At 52.1% G+C, this 18,332-nt stretch overlaps 1 protein-coding gene across 2 annotated transcripts; it reads left to right on the top strand.

The window, feature by feature from the left end:
• Positions 1-41: 41 nt before the first annotated feature.
• Positions 42-17,381, top strand: LOC120760626 (acyl-CoA dehydrogenase family member 11-like). Of its 2 annotated transcripts, XM_040081093.1 has the most exons (16): positions 102-149; positions 264-474; positions 3,789-4,021; positions 4,629-4,728; positions 5,752-5,869; positions 6,262-6,395; positions 6,488-6,646; positions 7,314-7,408; positions 7,675-7,774; positions 8,692-8,832; positions 9,146-9,238; positions 9,627-9,734; positions 15,004-15,175; positions 15,879-15,945; positions 16,196-16,321; positions 16,701-17,381. In XM_040081093.1, exons 1-15 carry the CDS (start codon positions 136-138, stop codon positions 16,305-16,307), a joined length of 1,857 nt encoding a protein of 618 aa, XP_039937027.1. In that variant the 5' UTR covers positions 102-135; the 3' UTR covers positions 16,308-16,321; positions 16,701-17,381. The 2 variants fall into 2 exon arrangements, with proteins under 2 accessions (XP_039937028.1, XP_039937027.1); XM_040081094.1 differs by having other exon boundaries at positions 42-474.
• Positions 17,382-18,332: the final 951 nt, after the last annotated feature.

The raw sequence follows: 18,332 nt of genomic DNA, 5'->3' as shown, positions 1-18,332 counted from the left end.
AAGACCTTTTCCCTAGTTCAGTTAACAACAGCTGCTGGAAAGCTCCTCCCTGAGGGAGGAGAGAAGACCTCATTGATTTTTCAAGAATAACTAGACAGCACTCAAACAAACCAGGACTGGTGCTGCTGTTGGGCAATGTGTCTGCAGGTGTAGGCATGACCCCCGGGGCTTTGCTGGATCATGTTTGCCTCTCGCTTGCCCTGGTGGAGGTCCAATGCCACCTGCAAGTCGTGGCAATCAGGTCACTTTCTGCCTTGGGACAGGTGCCAAATGCTGAATGTTAAAGGAATCAAGAGGATCGTGGGGCAGGAGCAACAGGCCAGCATGAAGGAAAAACGAGTGTTAGAAGATTGGGAAATGCACCTTGCAAGGAGAGAAACGGAGGCCCTCTTTCAAGAGCAGCCTGAGACTGGAAACCAGTACTTGGAAGACACTTTGCTTCGGAGTTACTTGAAAACACACCTTCCTCCCAAGGTCTGTTTGTGTTTCTGTGTGTACCCACCACAACTCTGCTGAGTTGCTGCTTCAGACTCTGAATTGAATGTTTGTCTGAGCCTTTTCGTGCTTTTGAGTGTTTAACTGGAGGGAATTTATTAGCATTCCTTAAAACTTGTGTTTGAGGGCAGGGGTGACAAACTCTGCCAAGACACACAGAAAGTGGCTCAGTGGGCTCCTGGGACTGGGCTGGGTGTTGCAATGTTCTTTTGGCATTGTTAGGGTGTGCATTTGTTGTCTGGTCATGTAGGGAAAGGAATTTCTGAGAGAGGAATCAAACTAAGATGCTTCCAAACTCTGCTTTGTTCTTCCACCTCTCTTCCTGGGGAAAGAGGAGTTTTAAGGAAAATTCCTAAGGATGGGGTCTGTTCTCAGCTGAGTACTCAAGAGAGTGGAAAGGCCCCTTGGGGCTTGCTTGGTCTCAGCACAGGCTGGTGGCATTTCTGGGTTCATTTTTCAACCAGGAAAGGCTCTGTATGGATTTCAGGGGTGTAGACTGGGGAGTGAGCCCCAAGCTCTGGCTGTCTGTGCTGTGAGCTCCAGTCCTGCAGAAACCTCTGGGAGGAGGTGGCTCACCTCTCTGGGTGGCTTCTGCCATCACCCCAAGGGCCTCAAGTGCTTCCCACTCTTCAGGCAGCAGTTTTTATGGAGCAGAGTGTGACCTCTCTCCATGATTTGTTCCAGCAGAAGCAATGTCACGACTTCTAAAGCCACCAGGTGACCAGAGGGGAGGGGACCTGGCTTTCAGTGAGGCACTTCCCCTGATTGATCTGCAGGTCTGTGAGGCCTGGCAGACACAGTGTGGGAAGGGTGCCAGTGCTGGGAGCTTGTCAGAGGCATCCCAAAGGAGGGGAATGAGGCCTCCCTAAGCACCACCGTGGCCACCTTGGCAGAGAAGACAGGAAAGGAGGATGCCTTTGAGTAACCATGAAGATCCTGCTCCTAATCTGCACCTTCGGAAGAAGTGTGATTCAGGTCTCCCAGAGAATAAAAGGATCAGTACAACAAGGCTGCTTCCACTCCTTCCCCAAACTGAGAAGAGCAGCTCCAAAATCTCCCAGAGAACTGGGAGCAGCATCTCCCTTTCGTTTCTGCACTCGGTCCCAGCGGGGCAGTGTTGCCTCACTGCTGGAAAGGAGAGCCCGGGCTGCTGCCTGCAGCACTGAGAGCCTGCTCTGCATGGGAACACCGTCCTCTCCAGGACAGCAGCAACCCCTGAAGCCTTGGGTGTCCCACCGAAGCTGGAGGCTGATTCCTGTTGTGCTATTCCATGTGAAACACAGAAATTTTCTTGAAATGGCATAAATTTTTTCTTTCTCTGTTTGAACGTGATTTAAGGACAAGACAGAATTAAACACCTGCTTTTTCTGGGTGTTGTTGTGAACAGGGATCTCTGTGATCTGTGAACAGGCTTTGCTGTCCTGAAAATACTTCCCTTAATATAAGGGATATTTATTTGCACTCCTAATGTGCATTAATTTGCACATTTCCCATATCTTCATGCTTAGGACATCAAAGGACCACCCAGCAGCCTCAGCCCTGACCCAAAGGATTTCTTCCTCTCCACATCCCAGTGTCCATTCTTTGGAGCACTGAGGCTGCTGTGTGTGACATTCAGCAGTCACAAGTGTAGGTGTTTTGATTCTGTTCTTTCACTGTTGAAATAAGCACTTTTTTTTTTTGTAAATCAGTGGTTTGACAGGCTGTGTGTGGTCAGGGCATGAGCTTCCAGTGAGGCAGCTAGAGGGTTTTAGGAAATATGGATGATGGTGAAGGGATTGTTGTATGAGTTCCTTTTATGAACTCAGACCAAGAGATCTACTTGCTAGATTCATGCTCTTCTACCCACAAAAATGCACCAGGTCAACAGTTCAAAGATTCTTGTGCTTCAGAAAAGTCCATGAACTTTGGATTCCTGGGTTATGCCTCTAAAACAACCTTCAAATTGTTGCCAAGCCATGGTAAAGATTGGAGGTGGGTGTGCAAATATGGGTGGAGCATTGAGCTGGAGTAGCTGACAGGCTCTTGTGCATGGTTTTGGCTTGTTTTGTGGTTTTTAAGACTCTTTCACTGTTCAGCTGAAAGAAAACTGGCTGGTCTGAGGATGGAGACTTCCAGAGTGGCACCTGGACAATATGTGTTTGATCCTCATCACACACGTGGAATGGCAGAGGGAGGATGGAATCAATCACACAGGATATAGATTCATGGAAGGTCAATACAGGGACAGGCAGGGAAAGGAAAAAGTCATGTTTGTATTTCATCAACAGGAAATTATTGGGGTTTATAACTTCACAATTCTGGGTGCAGCAATTATGGCATTCACCTCCTTAATTATTTTATTGAGGAAGGAATGAGCATCTCCTTGAGAGGCAGAGAACAGCAAAGAATATAGAAGGAAAACAGGTGCTTCTTTGACCCCCAACACAGTCTTGTATGTGTTTAGGCCAATGAGGGCTGAAGGTTGGGTCCTCCTTGCCTGATTTTAACCATCTAATATCCTGGTTATTTAAATCTGGGTAACTTCACTTGGCTTTGCTCATGGAAGAGAACTTTGGCCATAGAAGAGAACATGGCTCTCTCATGGAAGAGAACTTGCAAAAGGCAGTTCCTGTCACCCTGAAGTAGGGGTCTGAGAGGGTTGGAATGAATCACTCCTCTGTGAGTGCTGGTTTCCCTCCATTAACTACAGACATATCCATCCAGGTGAGCCAAGCCCAGTAGCAACGAGGCCACATGAATCCTTTAGGAAGCTGGGTGCGTGGTGGGAATTTGAATCCAGACATGTTGTATGCCAGGCTGAAGCTGAAAAGACTGCTCCATCCCTCCTTTTCCAATCTGACAGGCAGGTAGCTGCTGAGCCCAGTGGAAGTTTCCTGTACAGATGAAGGCATTCTGTTTTTGGCAGCCCTTCCCCTGGCATTCTTCTCCAGCAGTAAATCACGGAGCGGCTGAGGGACCTCTGGAGACCGTCTCGTCCAACCCCCCTGCTCGTGCGCATCTGTGTCATTCTCGGCCTTGACACTAAAGTGTTTCTGTCTTCTGTGAAATCCAGACACGCTGCCAGAAGTAACTTGAAAAAATGATTTTGAGGGAAAAAAGAGAAAAAGTGACAGCGGAGCACAGCTGTGCCAGCAGAGGCTGAGGGAGCTGTCGTGCTGTGTTATGGAACGCATGGAAGGGCCAAGTGGCCAGAGACCACTGGCACTGCAGGACAACATGGTCAGTCCCCTGCCCTTCCAGCTGGGACAGAGGCTGGGACGTGCTGAAGGGTTTTCCTTGTTGCTCCACAGGTCCTGGAGGAAGTGCATCGGGACCTGGAGAGGTTTGGAAACCGCCTGGTGACCAAGATCCAACCTCTGAGCTGGGAATGTGAGCTGAACCCCCCCGTGTTCCGGCAGTATGATGCCTGGGGGCAGCGTGTGGATGACATCCACACCTGCACGGCGTGGAGGAGGATGAAGGAGATTTCAGCAGAAGAAGGACTAATTGCTGAGGCCTATGAGAAAAGATACTCCAACTGGAGGTAACTGGGGGGAATTGGGAATGACTCAGTGCCTTCTTGATGATTCTTAGCAAGGTTTACTCAGCGTTTTGCAGGACTGAGCTGGTTGTGTAACCAGTAGCAGATGCTGCATGGACACCAGCACACCTCCCGCTGTCCCCAGCAGCTCTGTCTGTCCGCTGCAATGTTCCATCTCACCAATGATAAGCCATAACTAATGGCCCATACTTGATCATAATATTCTTTGATGTCACCTTCCTAAATGTGGGGCCTGGCAGTTCCCTGCACCTCTCCAGCTTTGTGTGTGTTATTTGTAATGCAGCTAAAGATGTGGGATTTCATTTGCAGGTTTTTTGTATTCCAGACCATGGAGACAGACCCACATTTCTTACTGTTAAAAACTGCACAAGCTGGCCTGGTGCTGGCTGTCCCACTGGGACTGAGAAACTCAGCTGCTTCTCTTCCCTCTTCCTGGCTGGAACAGGTTTTGCCCTCTCAGAAATGAGTGGTCTGATCCTCAGCCGTTCTGGCTGTAATTTTCCTCTCTTCCCAGTTGAGATATTTTATCCTCCTGCTGTTGCACTGCTGTGTAACCCGTCTGTTTTCCCTCTGTCTCTCCCTCTCCCAGCCGCCTGTACCAGGCTGTCAAACTGTACTTGTTCTCAAGCTCCTCTGGAGGTTTCAGCTGTCCACTGGCCATGACTGATGGGGCAGCTAAAGTCATTGAGGTATGAGCTTGGCTGGTCCCTGAGGGCACAGCCCACGTCCTGGCACTTCTGGTTAGAGGCAGGAGCACTGGCCAAGGATGGAGAAGCACTGATCCATCTGGTTCTGGGCACAGCCCTTCCTTGCCCTGTGACTCAGCTCTGTCACCCACTGCCTTTCTCCGTTAGGGACAAAGCCTTTGTGCCCACACTAGCTTTTATATTCAGTGACAGCCCTGTGTTCAGTAAGGCCTTTTCTGCACATGACACCTGTGGCACTGCAGGTAGCTGGAAAGGTGTCCCAAGTGGAAGTGTCCAAGGCCAGGTTGGACACGGCTTGGAGCAACCTAGTAAAGTAGGGAGTGTCTCTGCCCATGGCAGGGGGTGGGACTGGATGAGCTTCAAGGCTCCTTGCAACCCAAACCATTCTGGATTTTGTTGATCCTATGATATGTTTTTATAACTTGTTTTCCCATTTTTGTGTGGAGCGGCAGTTAGATATAATAGGCCAGATCCATACCTGATGTAAATTCACCAGACCACCAAGACTGTACTAATTGGAACGTTTGGCTCTGTGTCTTAGTGACCCTCTTTGCATTGCCTCAGTGGCTACATAGGATTCAGAGGAAAATATCCTTTGGGTAGCCAACCCTGGGCGTTTTAATTCACCAAAACTTAAAGCAGCACAAGGCAGTTCCCTCTTCCCTGCAGCTCTTCTCTGTGTGCTGGCGACATTCAGTGTACATGAACCTGGCACATGGGCTGTTTGAGACATCTCTCTCCAGAAATCCAAAGGGATAGGGATGCTCAGCACTCCGTGTTGTAACACAGGTCTTCACCTTCTGTCTGCTCGGTGCTGCAGCAGCTGGTGGGAGCTGGGCTGGCTCACAGGCTCTCAGCAGCACCTGCAGATGCTCTGCAGTGCAGGACACCCACCTGCCTTCCAGGCTGGCCTGTCTGAGCCCTGAACACACCAGTTAAGGCAACTGTATAATGTCAACTATTGTGTTATGATCATCTCAGCTTATTTTCCCTCCCCTCAAACAGTCACTGGGTATTCCTGGATCTCTGAAAAACGCTTTTGACCGTCTGACATCCCGTGACCCCAAGAAGTTCTGGACCTCTGGCCAGTGGATGACCGAGCGAAGGGGTGGCTCAGATGTTGGTACGTGCTCTGGGGTGGGAACAGATGTGGCAGTGAGAACTGAACACGAAGGATGTGGTGAACCTAAAAAGCCGGGGAGCTGGTTTAGGACTTCAGCACAGATCATCCAAATCCTCTGCACAGCTCTGCTTTTTAACCAACAAAAGTCTCTGTCCTCTTGTGCACACAGAGCCCTTTGTGTTCTTGGCTGTGGTAACCCCTAAAGAACTGGAGGCACTGGATTATACACACTGCATTTCTTATCGAGGGTCAATGAAAGAGATTAACAGCTAACCCATGCTCCATCTTCATAGCGAGAAGTGCCTTAAAGGAGCTGCTGCTTACACTGTAAAATCAGCATTGATTGACACAGAAGTTCCCATAAGACCAGGAAATTTTCTCCTCTTTTTCAGCAAATGGCACTGAGACCATGGCCAGGAAGCAGCCGGATGGCACCTATCGCCTGTATGGATTTAAGTGGTTCACATCAGCAGCTGATTCTGATATGGCATTAACCCTGGCCAGGATAGCAGATGCTGAAGGACAGGTAAACCAGTTCTGATGGATGGGGAGCCAGGGGAAGGAGCAGGGGCATTCTTTTTCTTCCTTGTTGCATAATCCTCTCTGTGTGCCTTGCAGTGTACCCAGGGCTCCAGAGGCCTGTCCCTGTTCTTCCTGAGGGTTCGGGATGAGGAAGGGAAATTGAACAGCATCCAGGTGCAAAGGCTGAAGGACAAGCTGGGCACGAGGCAGATGGCAACAGCAGAGCTGTGGCTGCAAGGAGCCAGAGCAGAGCTGGTGTGTAAGAGTTCCCCTGCCCCGGGGACTGGGCTGCCCTGGCACAGCACTCACTCCTGGGGCTTTCAGCAGAGATCCCAACTGGAAAAGTTCCTCTCTTCCACCTCTGTGCCTTGGCTGTCCACATCACAGAACAATTCATTGGTGGGGCTCTGTGTGGGGCAGAGTTCAGGAAAAGACGTGAAAGAAGACCAAAAAAAAAAAAGTTATTTTAGGCTGGTCATTTCTCCAATCCTGATTCCTGAGCCAGCTGAGGGACAGTTTGTGTACTGTGCAGATAGGAACAAGCAGCAGGGACCAGAACTGATCATGCTGACATGGTCTCCAAAAGTCTCTGGTCATAGAAACAGAATCGCAGGATAGGCTGTGTTGAAAAGGACCTGAAAGCTCATCTCATTCCACCCCTTGCCATGGGTAGGGACACCTTCCACCAGACCACGTTGCTCCTAGTCCCATCTAATCTGATCTGGGACACTTCCAGGGATGGCGCGGCCACATCACACCACAGTCTTGGCTAAAATGAGACAAATGTATTTTGAAGTAGGCAATTCTCAGGCAGGGACAGAGTGGACAGCCCGTGCCGTGTGTCTGTTGACACCATTTTCATTCCCATGTCCATGTGCATCCCAGGCGTGTGAAAGGCTCACGGCAGCCCCTGTTCTTGCAGATCTCTGCAGAGGGTCGTGGAGTGGCCGCCATCTCCAACATGCTGAACATCACTCGGATTCACAACGTCATTGGTGCAGTGGCCTCCATGAGAAGGTGAAGGCAGCGTGAAGGGATCCCCCCAGGGCTGAAGGAGCAGCTCTCAGGACAAGGGGACTTTGCAGTGCTCGGCCTTGCAGCCGAGTGTCCCCTTTGTGGGACAGGCCTGGAGCTGGCAGTGCTGGAGGAGGGTGGCTGTGGGTGGCTGAGCTGTACAGGTGGGGTACAGCTGAGCAGGGTTCTCATGGTGGAGGGGACTGGAAGGGATTGCTCAGAAGTGAGAAGTTGCTGGTGTAACTGTTCCCTGTGCGTGTTCCCTCCAGGATGATCAGTCTGAGCAGGGACTATGCCCGCAAGCGCGTGGCCTTTGGGAAGCTCCTCAAGGACCATCCCCTGCACATGCAGACGATAGCCCGGATGGAGGTGAGCCTTGTGGGAGCCAGGCTGGACCTGTGGGGAAGGAAAGAGGGCAGAGATCCTGTGCTGTTAGTGAGCACAGCCAGCCAGCCTGAACTCAGATTTATGAGGCCATTCCTGCTACAGCAAGGGAATTGTTGTACTCTAGTGGGATTTGATCTGATTACAGGCATAACTACTCTGCTGGCCTTCAGGTCATTCTAGACAATTACCTGGGAGTTTCTCTGAGGGAAAGGAGTGCCCTTACTATGATAAGCCGTGACCTCTGAGGTTGGGTGTTTGCCTCTGACACCTCAGTCACTTGATTCCTGTCCAAGACCGGTATGGACTCATCCAACTCCCCTAGGAGCTCCTGCACCAGGAGATGGGCTGTAAACAGTATTTAAAAATTCCCTTGCAAGGTGGGGGAAGATGGTCAACATCTATCAAACACGACTTCAGGCTCCAGCATCTCAATGCCTGTGGCCTCCCCCTCTGTAAGGAGGGGCAGATCCTCCACAGTCCCACAACACAGAGCTCCATGCCCTGATGCTTCTCAGAACTTGCCAGGGAAGTAAGCTGCTCAGGAAGAAATCTGTCACAGACCTTGCAGCTCCTGGTGCTCAGAGGTTGACCATCATCTCACATCCCTTACCTTTTGAAAGGATGTGGATTTGGAGCCTGGATGCCTTTTAGGAGCTTTGTTAAGGCTCAAGTAGGCCTGATGAAATGCATTGTCCCTTTACTGCATCACAGTGTCCAAGAGTGGCAGAGAACCTTTAACATTCCAGATTTTGTGCCTTGGCTGCTCAGAGGTCTCTGAAGCTGTGGGTCTGAGCAGGCAGGGCTGGCATTTTACCCTGGAGGCAATCTCATGTGTGGAGTCCTGGAGTCAGCAGAGTCCCAGATCCCTGCCAGTGAGTTCCTCTGTCCTCTGCTCCCAGGTGCAGGTGAGAGGGGCATTTCTGCTGCTTATGGAGATCGTTCGCCTGCTGGGCCTGGCTGAAACCAACCTGGCGAGTGAGCAGGAGCAGCTGCTGCTGAGGCTGCTCATCCCAGTGGCCAAACTGTACACAGGGAAGCAGGTATGGGACAGCCCAGAGTGTGGAATGTTGACAACCACAGAGCTGGGAAGAGAAGTGGGTGACACAGCAGTGAGAGCAGGGGATACCTGCAGGACCTGCAGCAGTTCCTGCTCTGGAGGCAGCTGCTCCTGCAGTTCCCCTCAGTGTCACTCAGGCTTCATTCCCACCTGCTCCTCCTGCAGGTAATGACCAACCTGCCCAGGAGATGAGCAGGACCCAGTCAGCCCATCCCAGCAGGAGCTGCTGTGTGGTGTGGCAGGTTGGATTTCTCCCTCAGGCACTGTGGCTCATGCCAGCTCTCTGCATTTTGCAGGCTTCTGCCGTGGCTGTTGAGGCAATGGAGAGTTTTGGGGGCCAAGGTTACATGGAGGACACAGGCTTGCCAGTCATACTCCGGGATACTCTGGTAAGAGGGTGGCAGGAGAGGGTCCTGTGTGTCACCAAGTCCCCTGCACAGCACTCTGCTTCCCTGCTAGAGGCACACTCAAGGGAGAACACAGCCCTCCCAGGCACACTGCAGCTGTGGCAGCTCTTCCCTCACTGCCTTCCTGCCGAGCTCAGTCACCCCAGGGAAGGACAGGATTCTTCTGTCAGGTTCTGAGGCTGTTCCCTAGCACAGCACTGGAGCTGGGCTCCCTGATCTCTTCCACTTGTTGTGAGACAAGACATCTCTGGAGATATCCTTGGTGTCCCTTACTTCTGCCCTGTGTCTTTCTTCCCTCACACTCCCTTTCTTTGCTGCAGCCCCTGCAAAGGCTCCCTCGTACTCTTCCACGGTCTCCTCTTCCCCACAGGTGCTGTCCATATGGGAGGGAACCACAAATATCCTGTCCCTGGATGTGCTGCGATCCCTCGCCAAGAGCCAAGGGCAGGTGATGGCTGTGTTCCTGTCCACAGTGCAGGTGAGCCCACAGCTGCAGCCCTGCTCAGCCTGATTCACACACCTTGCCAGAGCCACCTTTGGGGTTTGTGCTCCTGGCTCAGACTGGCAGGGAACAGGCACAAACTGAAAGCTTTAGACAAGTATTCCAACAATTGGAATTGTGTTGTACAATTCTGCTCCTTAAATAGCTCTTCCAAAAGCAGGATGCAGGCAGTGCTCATCCTGGGATCCTTGCGTGCAGATTCTTTCAGCTCAGCAGTGGGGAGCTTGGCACTGTCAGAGTTCCTCAAGACAGGTACCAAAATATGTGTATTTTTAACGTGACTCACCTTCCTGAATCCAAAATAATTTTGTGGCTTTGTTTCTTAACTGGAAAATCACCACAGGACTGCTGAACACTGAACCTCACTAGGGCTATCTACTGCATTATGACTTTCTATTTTTATTGCCTGAAAAGATGGAAAGAGCCAAAGGAATTCCATTTCTGCCTCTTTGGATTTGCTGTTCTCTGGCTCTACTTTTAAAGCTGCTCAGGTGACAGGAATTCAAAACAGCTCAGAGTTTCATGAAGGTGAGGGAGCATCACCTGGCTTGGTGCATCCCCAAAAGGATTAGTGTGTGTTGTCTCAGAGGTGACATTAATCCAGACACAGCAATCCAGATCTCGTTAGCACAAGCACATCAAAGGAATGCTGGGCATCTGGAGTGCTGGATTTGGTTGTGTGCAGCCTTCACCTTCCCACCCAGACCCCGTGAGAAGGGAAGGGTCTGGGACACTGCTCTCCTGCAGCACTGGGGACTGCACGGAGCTTTCCAGAGCCTGAGTAGTTCCCACAGTGGCTGCAGTTGGCAACTTGTGTCCCATCTCACGGTTCAGCTGTGCTCTGCACACAGCACCTTCCTGACCTCCAGGGGTGAGGGTCCCCTTGCCATCCTCTCAGACAACTTTGGAGGAGGGAAAAACACCTCAAACGAGTTGGCCACCATAAGAGAAGCCAGATCCGCTCAGGAGCAGGACTGAGCACATCTGCTGGGGGCAAATCCAGCTGCTGGCAAACAGCTGCTTAGGCTGACACTGCAGGTAATGGGTGTGGAAGTAAAGGAGCTGTGAGTAGGCTCTAAAATAATTTGGAAAGAAGCAGCCTCCACAGTCTTACACTGAAGACTAATTTAAACAAACACCCCGCAGAGGTGCTGTGCTGCACCCTGGAGCACCTCCCTGGTGCAGCTGGATAATCAGGGAAGCATTAGGGAGCACAGTGATGCAGAGCAGGGACCTGCAGAGCAGTAACGCGAGTACTGAGATTCCTTAATTAACGAGCTCCTCAGTGCTCCCATCAATCACGCTGTGGGTAAGGCTGGAGGGGGCTGAGTGCCAGCTTCAAGGTCTCCAAATTCCAGTAACGCCACTGCCTTTACTGTCTGTGTCACACTGAGGCTGCTGCATGTCCAGGGAGAGGGGCTGGGTCGGGCTCAGCGCTGTGGTGCTTCAGTTCTGGATAGAACACATCAGACCTGGCCAATTTAAGCTTTTCCTTTATGCCTCGGGCGGCCAGGTGCTGGAAAGGCAGCCTGGGAGGGATTTCTGTCTGCAGAGTTCTGCAGGAATGTGCTTGAGTTTCTATACCAGAATCAGGTTTTGATTCACAGGTGATAAACAACATCTTTCTGAGCTCCAGGTGTCCAAATTCTATCAGTCTGTGAGTCTGGCTCGTTTTGAAACATCCCTCCCAATCCTGTCTAGTGAGGAAATAATTTAACCCATCATAAAGGGGTTTTTACTGCTCCAATCCATTTCCTTTTTATTGATGCACACAAACCAAGTACAATTTATTTTATGTTTGTCCATCAGGGTTCTCAGTGTGCAGGACTTGTGCCCATTGTCAGAGGCTTTGCAGAAAGCAGCATTAGTACCTGTACAGCACTTGGTTCTCTGAAGGTCATTTCAAGGGTAACCCCAGGTTTTGCTTTATCCTCTCTCAGTTGTCTCTCCTGATGGTGAGATGCCCAGTGCTGCTGGGGCTGTGATCAGAAGCAAGAACCAAGGGTTGTAATTATCCTCAGGAAAAGGGAAATACAGAGAACTTCCCCATCCTTGCACAGTATGACTATGAGAAACTCAATTTTTAGGGTTTTTAATACACAGGTGAGTTTGTGACAAACCATCTTGTCTAGAGGTTATAAGTCTGGAAATCCTGGAGAGAAGAGTGTGAGAGACAGGGATGGAATCATGGAATGGTTTGGGTTGGAAGAGACCTAAAAACACCTCTCATCCCACCCCTGCCACCTTCCACTGTCCCAGGCTGCTCCAAGCCCCAGTGTCCAGCCTGGCCTTGGGCACTGCCAGGGATCCAGGGGCAGCCACAGCTGCTCTGGGCACCCTGTGCCAGGCCCTGCCCACCCTGCCAGGGAACAATTCCTGCCCAATCTCCCATCCAGCCCTGCCCTCTGGCACTGGAAGCCATTCCCTGTGTCCTGTCCCTCCAGCCCTTGTCCCCAGCCCCTCTCCAGCTCTCCTGGAGCCCCTTTAGGCCCTGCCAGGGGCTCTGAGCTCTCCCTGGAGCCTTCTCCTCTCCAGGTGAGCACCCCCAGCTCTCCCAGGCTGGCTCCAGAGCAGAGGGGCTCCAGCCCTGGGAGCATCTCTGGTGCCTCCTCTGGACTCTCTCCAGCAGCTCCAGGTCCCTCCTGTGCTGGCCCCCAGGGCTGGGGCAGCTCTGAAGGTGGGGTCTCACCTGAGTGGGGCAGAGGGGCAGAATGTCTCCCTGGTTTGGGATCAGTCCAGGACAAATCCCAACTTCCAGCTCTGCTGTGGTGAGAATTTCTGGTGGATACTGCACAGGGCCAGTCAGTTCGTGTTGTACTAAAATTTTATTAGCTGGAATTTTGAGCCAGAGCCCTGGGTGTACTTTCAAATTCAATTACAATCTGAAAAGTGCCTCTAAAATAGCCCTGGGCACTTTGTTGATTATTGCATTTGAGTCACTTCAGGTGAAATTTGGGCACATCCCAGGACAGGGTCTCAGCACCAACCCTGCACGTGCTGTGCAAGGCTCAGAATCAACTCTTGCCTCAAGAATTTTTGTGTAGGGCTGTAATTCAGGCTGTAACTCAGGCTGTAAATCAGCCCTGCAATCTCACACGTGTGACAGTGTTTTCAGGTCCTTTTCAAACCACAACCCATTTTCAGGCAGCAGGAAACAAATCGAGGTTATTGATGTGGAGCCGTGTGTTCGCTCCAAGCATTGACACAAAATTGTGCTTTTAGCCCTGTTTGGGATGTTCCTCCTGTCACTGCATTTTTAGATACTCATGATTAATCTTGTAAGTAAAAAACACTCTGACCACATTGCTTGGGAGCCAGTGAGAGCAAACAAGCAAGCAGCATCTTAAAATTCCTCCATGAAAACAGAGGGAATCAGAACTGTTGGAGCTCTGAAGCTCCTTTGCTGGTCATTTCAGGCAGTAAGGGATGGTGATGCTGTGCGTGCCTCCTCCCAGAGCTGGAGCACAGCAACCAGGAGAGAACAGGAGCTGCTCCTGCCCTCAAGCATTGCCCTGGAGCAGCTCCCAGCCTCTCCATCCCAAGTGCAGAGGCAGCATGGAAAAACCTCCCAGGAGATCCAGGGCTTTTGGTTAGGAAAGGAATAAGTAAAATTGGGACAACAACAACAAAAAAGTAAATTATTGGTGAGCAAAGAAAACACAAGGTCTTTTTTATCCCTTAAGGAAAAATGATGCCTTTACACTCCTGATCCATATTTCCAGGTGTTCAGACCTGCCAGCTGTAGCAGCATGTCCGTGTCCCAGCCACAGGCAGCACGTGTTGTCCCCGTGCTCGGCCAGTGCCGTGCTGGCTCCCACCCAAATGTGGGAACTGATGCCTTTGGGATCTGTGATCCTCATTAGCAACAACCTCTGAGCTACTTTACAACACCTCGTTAGTATTCCATGGGCTTGGAGGTTTATGTTGGCCCTAGAGCTGTTCTTGTATTTGACCAGCACATGCCGGGGGTGTTTCTGCCCCTGGAGCCCAGAACAGCAGCACTGGGAAGTGGGGAAGTGTGGAAGTTTGTGTCTGAGCAGTAGGAGAACACAGAGCAAACCTGGGCTCAACCCAGCCCAGATGGATTTTCTGGTCCAGCAAGAGGAGCTGCGGGACCACCTCAGCCTGAAAGCCTCAGAAACATAAAAAATTCCTTCTGTGTAGCTGCTGCTCACAGGCTTCAGTCTTGTCTGCAGGTAATTGATGGAGCTAATTAATGAACAGCACCTCCCACCACGCTGTGCTGCTCACATCCAGCCTTTGGGGATGCTCTCCAAGCGGATCCCTCAGTTCTGCTGCAGAGAGAGGGTTTGAGTGAGGAAAGATGGGACCACAGCCCACGAGGCAGGGCCAGCCCCAGACACAGGCAGTGTCCCATCCCTCCCAACGGGGAATAACAGGAGACACACATGAGCGGGGTGGGAATGCCATGCCCAAAGAACACTTCCAGACTCTGTTGGCAGAGTATCCCTGGTGCTTTCACAAGGGATTTGGGATGTGGCAGAACAGAAGCTTGGCTCAACCAGGGGAGCTTTCAGGCAGTGCTATTGGCACAGGTAAATGCCCAATCTTCATCAGAATCACAGAATCCTTTAGGCTGGAAAAGCCCGCTGGGATCAAGTCCAGCCATTCCCCAGCACTGCCAAGGCCACCACTGCCCCATGTCCCCAAGTGCCACATCCACACATCCCTCAAGGGATGGGGACTCCAGCACTGCCCTGGGCAGCTGTGCCAGTGCCTGACCACCCTTTCAGTGAAGAAATTTTCTCTAATATCCAACTTGAACCTCTCCCAGTGGAGACTGAAGCCATTTCCTCTTGTCCTGGGGCCTTTCCCACTGACACAATTTGCAGAGGAAAGCTCCTTTAAATGTGAATTTTCCCGCCTGGACACAGCTTGGGCATAGTTGTGCAAGCAATAATATAACCCTGGGAGAATTAGGCCCTGATACAGGTATAGAATTAGAGAGAATTGGGGATGAGAGCTGGTCCCCACATGCAGCTGGGAAGCCAGACTGGAAACAGCAACATGCTGGCTCTGTCACAGGGAATTCTCCATCCCCAAGGCGAGGCTGGGAGCTTCCTTTTGGGCACATCCCCTTCCTTGGCTGCTCCACCTCTGCCAGCAGCAGCCACCTGGATCTGAGCTTCTTGTCAGCAGCTGGGTGTGCCCAGGGTCCCAGCAGCCCCTTCCCTGGCACAAGGCAAATACACTGGAATTTTTCCTGTGGTTGTTCTCTCTGCAGAAAAAGCTGGAGCTGGCTTCAGGCACTGAGGAACTGTCCGCAGCCGTGCAGAGGACACGGGAAGCCATCGGGAACCTCCAACAGTTCATGGCAGCCGTGGGCTCAGAGCAGGCCCTGACCATGGAGATGGCAGCCAGAGACTTCTCCTACAGCCTGGCACGGATCTACACAGGCAGGCAACGACAGGAATCACAGAACCACGGATGGGCTGGCTGGGAAGGGACCTTAAACCCCACCCAGTGCCACCCCTGCCATGGCAGGGACACCTTCCACTGTCCCAGGCTGCTCCAAGCCCCAGTGTCCAACCTGGCCTTGGGCACTGCCAGGGATCCAGGGGCAGCCACAGCTGCTCTGGGCACCCTGTGCCAGGCCCTGCCCACCCTGCCAGGGAACAATTCCTGCCCAATCTCCCATCCAGCCCTGCCCTCTGGCACTGGAAGCCATTCCCTATGTCCTGTCCCTCCAGCCCTTGTCCCCAGCCCCTCTCCAGCTCTCCTGGAGCCCCTTTAGGCCCTGCCAGGGGCTCTGAGCTCTCCCTGGAGCCTTCTCCTCTCCAGGTGAGCACCCCCAGCTCTCCCAGCCTTTTCTCCACAGCAGAGGGGCTCCAGCCCTTGGAGCATCTCTGGTGCTTCTTCTGGACTCTCTCCAGCAGCTCTGGGTCCCTCCTGTGCTGATGGATTTCAGACCAGGAAAGGGTTGGGAATTTACCTGATTCATACCTGGGTCAAGGCTGGAGCTCTAAAGCCCGGTCCCCATTCTTCCTGCTGCGGCAGCTCAGCCTTCAAGCACTGCTGAGCAGTAACCACATCCCTTTTCCCTGAGCCCTGGCTGTTGTGGAGGAGCCTGGGAACGCTGACATCTCCTACCTCCTACAGGAGCTCTGTTAATGGAACACGCGGCTCGGCCTGACGCCTCCCCCTCAGACGTCTGTGCTGCCCTGAGGTAGGCACAGCCCTGTCCCGAGTGTTCTGGATGGTTCCACGGTTAGCTCCAGAGGCTTTGCTCTGCCCCCGGAGGGATCCAGACCCACGAGCACAGCTGGGAACAAGCAGCGGCTGCTCTCTGCCCCGGAGGCTGTTCCGTGCTTGGGTGATCTCCATTCCCGCACCGATCCCACCCGGGCGCGGCTCAGGCTGGCACCGGCCCCGTGCGTGTGGCAGGACTGGCACAGCCCATCCCTCTCTCCGTGCAGGTGGTGCAACCAGGAGCTGTGTCCGGTGGCCGTGGAGTCGGGAAGGGGCAGCTACGGGGGCGGGGCAGCGCTCCAGGACAGCGCCCTGGTGTTCGGGAGCAGCCGGCTCTGAGCCACGGACACGAGGTGGGTTACAATCCCAAAACAATCCCCTAATCCTCGGGTACCTGCTAATTCCAGGTGTGGTGGAATGTCCCGGTCCAGAAGGGGCCAGACCAAGTCCTTTAGGAGTGACCCCCACCTGCCCCGGCCTGAAATCCACGGCTTTGAGCTTTCCTAAAGCACACACATCCCCGAGAGTCACTCCGAGGTGCTGGAATGTTCTCACAGTGCTTCAGGCAAAGCCCCAGTGATAAAATCCAGACAAGAGCTGGAAGCAGCAGCTCTTCAAGTGCCAACATTCTTCTTTTTGAAGAAAACCAACTGAAATCAATCTGAAGGTTATCTGAAGCTGATTAAATACAGAAACTCACCATTTTTCCCTGTTCCCCTTCCTGCTTTCCAGTGCTGACCATGGACTTCCACCCCAGGATGGGGTTTGCTCCAGGGGCAGCCCTTTCCACCCACTGAACACTGACCTCAGGAACTGCTGCTTTCTGAAGAAAAATGGAATTTTTGTTCACTCTGGCCTCCAGAAAGTTGAAGAATTCCCTACACACATCCTAATGATGCTGCAATCCATCCTGAGATAATTTCTAAATAAATTTTGGACTGAAATCCAGTAATTCTCCACCTAAGCACTGGCTATGGGCTTTTCCTTCCCCTCAGCCCATCAGTCGACCTGCTTGGTATTGCCCTGCTGGCTACAAGTTTCTAATTAAGGAGTTGCTAACAGAAGAAGAAAAGCGCTAATAGACCGAAGACAGCTGGAATTTATGGCTGGGAAATGCTACAGCAGCCAGACACTGAGTGGGAAGAGGGAGAAGGAGCTGTTTGCTGAGATTGGATTTGTCCAGAGTTTCAAAGATGGCAGAGCCAGAAGGACACAAAGGGTGGCTCTGGGGAGGAGCAGAGTGGAGCAATCCCAACAGGACACAGCAAGGGAGGCTCCACGGGCTCAGGGATCGCAGGCTGAGCCAAGCAGAGCTTCCCTGAAACTGCCCAAATGCCATGAACCAGCCCCAGCACCAAAAAGCTTCTGTTGTCTGTACATTGCAGGGAATAAAGAGCATTTGGGTTTGGAAAATCTCCTACATCACAGAATCTGGGAATCATGGAATGGGTTGGGATGGAAGGGACCTTAAACCCCACCCAGTGCCACCCCTGCCATGGCAGGGACACCTCCCACTGTCCCAGGCTGCTCCAAGCCCCAGTGTCCAACCTGGCCTTGGGCACTGCCAGGGATCCAGGGGCAGCCACAGCTGCTCTGGGCACCCTGTGCCAGGCCCTGCCCACCCTGCCAGGGAACAATTCCTGCCCAATCTCCCACCCAGCCCTGCCCTCTGGCACTGGAAACCATTCCTGTGTCCTGGCACCAGGACTCTGCAGTTTGGTGTCAAAGATCTCACAGGGGTCATTGCACAGGAGCTGCTGTGCCCTGTAAAGCTCAGGAGAACGTGAAAGTGAGGGAGCAGTGGGGCTCTGAGTGACAATGGCAGAACATCCACCCCCAGCTGTGCCCGTGGGTCCAAAGCAGGAGATGGATGTGACCCAGGAGGGAAGGTCCATGTGCTGGAAGTGTTTGCAGAGCTGATCAGCCCCTGGGATCCCCTGCTCTCCCTAAGGGCTCATCTCCAACTGCTGCCAATCCAGGCCCTCCCTCTGCCCAGCCTGTTTTACGTTTCTGAACACCAGGATTCATTTTTCCTCATACATGAGCTATAACTTGCCTAAAAATAATCCCCTCAAACTGGGAGCTTTGCAGATGCACCAACACAGAGAACAAGGGACTATGAATTCTTCACTGTGTAGCAAAAGGACAAATTTATTAACATCTAAATACTCGCTGTGAGGTTACAGTGGAATAAAGGCTGTTACACACTCATGAGGGTCTGACACTTCCAGTGCTGCTGAACAGCTCTGCCCTCACAGCTTGGCACGGTTTCAAATACTTCTTGTGCTTCAAGTAAGTAATTGAGACTTCAGATGTCATTTTAATATAAATCCCACACAAAAAGAGGACAATCAAACCCATCAC

The sequence above is a fragment of the Hirundo rustica genome, chromosome 17 (assembly GCF_015227805.2).
Source record: "Hirundo rustica isolate bHirRus1 chromosome 17, bHirRus1.pri.v3, whole genome shotgun sequence".
NCBI lineage: Eukaryota > Metazoa > Chordata > Aves > Passeriformes > Hirundinidae > Hirundo > Hirundo rustica.
Note: the sequence above shows the minus strand (reverse complement) of the source record. Positions and strands in the feature narration are given on the sequence as shown.

Coding starts and splice junctions, on each gene's coding strand:
- LOC120760626 (XM_040081094.1), top strand. CDS start 181: ATGTTTGCCTCTCGCTTGCCCTGGTGGAGGTCCAATGCCACCTGCAAG. Junction 5,870..6,261: donor AAGGGGTGGCTCAGATGTTG/GTACGTGCTCTG, acceptor CCTCTTTTTCAG/CAAATGGCACTGAGACCATG. Junction 7,775..8,691: donor AGACGATAGCCCGGATGGAG/GTGAGCCTTGTG, acceptor CTCTGCTCCCAG/GTGCAGGTGAGAGGGGCATT.